The 6,283-nt window shown below is 31.7% G+C and overlaps 1 protein-coding gene across 1 annotated transcript; it reads right to left on the bottom strand.

The window, feature by feature from the left end:
• Window positions 1-2,852: 2,852 nt before the first annotated feature.
• Window positions 2,853-6,283, bottom strand: LOC105556435 (the record flags this gene model as incomplete). Its single annotated transcript, XM_012003529.1, has 4 exons — window positions 6,215-6,283; window positions 5,707-5,818; window positions 3,226-5,169; window positions 2,853-2,960 (listed from the first exon to the last, which is right to left on the bottom strand). Coding segments are annotated over exons 1-4 (2,233 nt in total), but the record flags the coding sequence as incomplete, so codon positions are not given.

The following is a 6,283-nucleotide window of genomic DNA, read 5'->3' as shown; positions in this document are numbered from 1 at the left end:
CGCACCGATTAAAAGGGAGACAATGAATACATGCTCATTACATGTTCATCAGTACGATAATGTATCCAAGCGTTCTAACCTAGGAGCCTTTGAAAAGTTATATTTGCTCATTTTGAATTAGACTTAGAGATGCCAATAAACGATTCAGTTTGTAATTTAATAACAATACATCCATATAAAACAAAAATTTTATTAAAAATTTAGAAATGTAATAGTTCCTGTGGACGGTCCTGCTTTTTATCATTACATCGCCGAAATCGGATCTCGTATATGACGTTACATCGTTGATGACAAATTTGTTATTTTTTGTAGGTGTATTGATATATTACAAATTGATTTATTATATTACAAGTTGAAAAGTTTATTATTACTTTAAATGCTAATTAAGAATGAGCAAAGACAACATCTTTAAGGATCTCGTAAGCTAGGAAGTTAGACAACACATAAATATAATAGCAAGGTATAAATGCTTGCTACGTGCTTGCTATTATATTTATGTGTTGTCTAACTTCCTAGCTTACACTTGCAAAAATGAAAAATTTGTCATCAACGACGTAACGTCATATACGAGATCCGATTTCGGCGATGTAATGATAAAAAGCAGGTCCGGCCAGAGGAACTATTACATTTCTAAATTTTTAATAAAATTTTTGTTTTATATGGGTATATTGTTATTAAATTACAAACTGAAACGTTTATTGGCACCTCTAAGGCTAATTCAAAATGAATATATGCTCATTACATGCTCAGTGTATCCAAGCTTCCTAACCTAGAAGCTTCTGAAACGTTAGGTTTGCTCAGTTTTAATTAGCCTTAGAGGTGCTAATAAACGCTTCAATTTGTAATTTAATAACGATAGACCCATAAAAACGAGAATTTTAATAAAGTTTATAGAAAAGTAATAGCTCCTCTGGCTGGTCCTGCTTTTTATCATTATATCGCCGAAATCGTCATTAATGGCGTAACGTCACATACGAGGTCCGATTTCTACGATATTATGGCAAAAAGCAGAATCGGTAAGTTAACCTATTTCTTTTTTATGACACTTAACAATACCTAAGCTCTGTACACAGTTTTTGTACCAATTACGAGTGTACACAAATTAAACCACTTAGCAGTTTCTTGTAGATTTATTAACTAGTCAAAGGATGTATAATAGCATGTAGTGGATATTAATTTTACTAGCCATCTTGATTATTGTGAAAGCTTTTTGACTACAGTTTAAAGCATTATAGAAATCGTAAAATCTTGTGTCGTGAGACAGTCGTTTTTAATTAACTTGATGTCCATTTTTTTATTCAAAGAATTAGAAATTAATAGATAAAACTAAAAAGTATATCTAAAGAATAGAGAAAGTCGTAAATAACATCACCTATAACCAAAGTTATTACAATTCTCTACGAAGTCAAAAATAAAATACTCTCTCTCTCTAGTCATTTAAAAGAAAACTTATCAAGTTTAACTTATTTACTTTCTTCTTCATGATTTACGAAACATAAAAATTAATACTATCTACAAGGAGAACAGAAAACATTCAGTCTGGTTTACGGATAATATATCATATTTATTTTCGGATACAATAAATGTAAACCAAGAGAAAAGTGCTAATAGAACATTAGCAATAAAGAAAATTAAGACTAGGCTCACAAATAAAGTGCTGATTGTTTGGGAGTTGTTTTTAATACAATTTAGTTGATTTAAATATTTTTAGGTGAAAAACAATATCACAGAAAATTATGAGTAGCCACAGAGAAACAAAAATGTCGGAAAATATACTAAAAAACAAATTTATTACTCTGAGAAAAATATCCGAGTACATATGTATAGTAGGATAATCCAATTTCGTACAAACAAACGGAAAGGCAATTAAATTGTACACTTTGAAGGATATTGATTTTTCGATTAAATTTCATCAATAACTGCACTTCGTCGGATATATCCACAATTTAATCGGAAAATTTAATAGAAAAAATTAATCGTTGAAAACATTATTTAATTAGTTTATCCGATGGAAATTTTTCTCAGTGTGTACAAATGTCTTATAAAGTAAAAAATAAAACGCTGGGAGTACTTAGATGTAGTATAAATACTTTCTACTACGTCCCTCTCTTCCACCGTGGGAAGTTCTATGTTCAAAATTATTAACCTACTTCGTGCCCATACATATGGTAACTTATAAAGCACTGAAATAGTTATGTAACACGACAAACAATTATTCTCATTTATTCTATAGCAATCATATAAATGATATTAATACTATAAATCAATAAATAATACTTATACTATAAATTTACGTTATCTATACGGGAGTATAAATAATGTACGTTATTGCTACAGTATAAAAACATTACTATTATACTTATATTACTATCACTATATTCTTACTACTATAATTAATACATTACTACTAAGGTATTACTAAATCAACGAATATGTGTATATGTATAGAGCCATCCTTTTTCACATAGTGCTATTAGTGATCTAGAAACGTGATGTTGGAAAATGAACAGTTGCTGGACTAACGTTTATAGATCAGTAATTAAACTCAATTTCATTCCACTTAATCATTATTATTTTTGATTTTTCATTTGATTGTTTATCCATGTTTTAATTGTTGCACAATTTCTATTGAAAATATTGGGGTTGTCATCCTTCAATTTTTGAATTTCTTTGAAAGAAGGTTGAATTTTATTATCTATATGATATTGGAATTTTGCAAGTGCAATATTCCTTTCTTCTTCAGTCCATCGACGACGAATACATTTTCCATATGGAGATGCTGATAATGAAAACATACATAAATATGTATATCTTACAATTTAATCTATGACTTATAAACTTTTATAACTTACTTGAACGTTTTTTCTTATTCTTACAAGTTACTTTGGGAGAAGATGATAAAGTTATATTTTTCTTTAATGTATGTTGACTTGTGTTAGATTCGTCAAGATCTAATGATTCTGTAAAAAAAATGTATATAAGGCATAATTAAACAGTAGTTATTTCCTTTTACCTTTCCAAGAGAATCGGCTTACACCCTAACATCATTATACAATAATTGTATTAAATTACGACACTTATTTCTTTACATTGAAATTGCATGTAATCTAATGAAATTTGATCATATTCTAATCAATATTTTATGGGGGGGAATTGCTGTTATTGATATTATAATAACGGATTACTTAATCATTAAACATACAAAAAGAAGAAAAATGTACATACGTGATGAATGTGATGCTCCAAATTCTATATTATTGAAAGAACTATTTTTATCAACATCATTTTCATCAGTATCTTCATCGCTGTCTTTTCCATGCATAATTTCTAATAACTTAGATACTTGAAATATTTCTCTACTTAAAATAGGTTGTCGATAATGCTCTTTGTGTATCTTGTCAGCATGACCCATAAAATTAGCCAAGTCCGAAACTTCATGGTCTCTTAGATTTAAATTGGTACACATTGTAGCTATATGTTTCCTTAAATTAGTTCCACGCAATCTATCTGGATGCAATGCTCCACATTCCTCTGAATACTTTCTCATAAGATCACAAGCCCTTAAGTAACGGTAATCTCCTTTTAATGTACCAGGAATCCCAAAAAGATATGGATTTTTTGGGTGAACATTTGCTACTTCACGATAGCGTAGAAGTAATTTTAAATTTTCCAACATTTGCTTATGAAGTAAAACAGGCACAGTGCGGCCTAATTTCCCTCTCATAGTAAATCTGACATACGTTGCTGCTGCTTTCTTTTCATCATTGCTCAGCGATTGATAAGATGTACCAATTGTACTTTCATTTACTTTTTGATAGTTGTGGAAATCTTCAATTAAAGCACGTTCAATTTCTCCTGGTCTACGACGATTAAATAATTGAATGGACACCAAACTACTTTCCGCCAATGATTCCCAAGCGTAAAAAGAAAATTTTTTTTTAAATAAATCATAGGCAGTTTTTAGTCTATCTCTTAAATGCATCTCTAACTTTTTAATATCATCTTGCGTTGGTAGTAATTTTTTTGACTGTCTTCGTTTCTGATGCTGGGTTTCAACAGCTGTTCGAGCTATAGAAGACGAATAATCTTCAGTTATTAGGCTTAGAAACTCTTCTGCAAGTTTTCGTTTTTCTTTATCACGTTTTTTTATCATTACTGTGATGCATCGTTTACAGAGTTGTTTTAACAAAGTGCCTAAAGACGTTGCCAATGATGGAGTTTTAAAACCATTTCCGGATTCATTTAAGCCTGCTAAAGATCTGACAGCTTTGAGACAGTCATCGTAATTATCGGGTGTAAAAATTGTAAAGAGATCATTAATCTGTTCATTTTGATTCTTCATCTCGAGAAGTAGACGCCCTATTTGACGCAATTTTTGACGAATCATATCATAAAAATGAGGATCGTGATATTTTTCACATAATTTGTTACCAAAATCAATAACCAATTCGTCATATCTTATAACTCTCGAAACATTGTCATCTTTCATTGTGGGAAAAACACGTTCTCGAAGAACTTTACTTGCACATTCGTGAATTCGGCCTGTAACTTTTCTTGATTTCACTAATATAGATCTTTTCTTTGTAGAATTTTTTTTACTGCATCTTCTATGATGATGTCGAATAGCTGATTTCGAATAATTACCCTTGCAAACGGGACATATAGCAAAATCTGTAGCATCTTTGTTATATATAGCCTTAGGACGCCTCATGACTTTCAATTCACCCGTATTAGTACTTTCATTAGTATTAAAAAGGTATTGCCCATTTTTACGAATTTTATTAATCAAAACTCTACGCTCTGGCCGTCCCTTTGGAATACACAAAATGTCTTTTACTTCTTTGATGTCTCTATGTTTTCTGTTGAGATGACGACTTAGTTTTGATTGTTCTGTGTGACAATAAATGCAAAAATCCTTCTTACTTCCAGATTCTACAGGTTTTACATACATATACGTGTCATCTGGTGCGCTATTTTTAAAAGAAGTTGACGTTTCCAAAGATGTATTTTCTGATGTTCTAGGTAAAGTGTGATTTTTGTCATTTATAGAAGTTTCTGAATTTTCTATGTTTTCTGTCTCACTATCATTAGAAATATCTGACTCAGGCATGTAAGAGGAATCACTTGATTCATTAATTGAGCCTACATGACTTGAGTTATCATCAGATTCTAAAATGAGAGATAGTATACTTATTATTCTTTTTCTCATTTAGGACCGGTTTTTTTAACCTCTTGGTAAGTTAAGTAATAGTTAAATTATGTCTATCTTTATCTAATTTAAAGGAAAAACAAAGACACACATATTATTTAACTATTAGGTAACTTACCAAGAGGTTGGAACAACCAACCCTTAATATGATAAATAATTATCTTTATACTGCTATTAGTTGGAATCTACATGGTTTATGTGCAATGTGAGAAAAATGTCCGATTAAATATAATTAAATAATCGAATTACATAGTAACAAACAGATATATCCGATTAAATTCTATATTCAATGAAAAATATAATCGGTTTTTTGATCAAATTTCATCTGATATATTTCCATAATTTTGTTGGAAAACTTATTCAGAAAATTAACCATCAGAAACACTATTTAATCTTTTTCAGTGTCAAAATATTAAAAGTACAATAAAAATTAAAGTTTTATTAAATATTGCAATAACATTTTATAAATATGAAATTTTAATATAAAATTACTGTACCTTCTTCTCGCACATTAGCTAAATTGAAACTGGGTGGAAATGTTACGTCTTTGAGACTGGTATCACTATATGTATTATCCGTACTGTTGAGACAGTTCTTTATATCTAGATCCTAAGTAAATATACGTATACGACGTCGTGCACGACAAACAGTCAATAGTCAGTAGACAATAGATAAGCCAAACACTCGTTGAGTCACAAAGGGAATGCTCGCTCGTCATCGAAGGGACACGTGAACTCCCACTGATCCTCCAATCGCCGATCGGCAGAATCGTAAGAGATCGACCGACCAATAGGCGAGACGGGGAAAGGGGGGAGCGAGAGCAAAGGTTCGGCGCGTCATGAGACGACGACACAGTCTTTTAGAGATCGACAGCGAGTGAAGACGAGCGAGCTCCCGCAGCCAAAAGGGCATCAAAAACGAGTGTTCCAAAACGACGTGGCTCGGGGCCGAGACCCCAAGGCGTTGCCACCTCGAGCAAAGCTCGAGCAAAGCATTGCGACTCACCCAACGTGGCTCGGGGCCGAGACCCCAAGGCGTTGCCACCTCGAGCAAAGCGTACGTATTGTTACACAT

This window comes from Vollenhovia emeryi, unplaced genomic scaffold (assembly GCF_000949405.1).
Source record: "Vollenhovia emeryi isolate VEMERY1.0 unplaced genomic scaffold, V.emery_V1.0 DF940031.1, whole genome shotgun sequence".
NCBI classification, from domain to species: Eukaryota; Metazoa; Arthropoda; class Insecta; order Hymenoptera; family Formicidae; genus Vollenhovia; species Vollenhovia emeryi.
The sequence above is the reverse complement of the archived record's forward strand: the minus strand, read 5'-3'. Positions and strand labels throughout refer to the sequence as shown.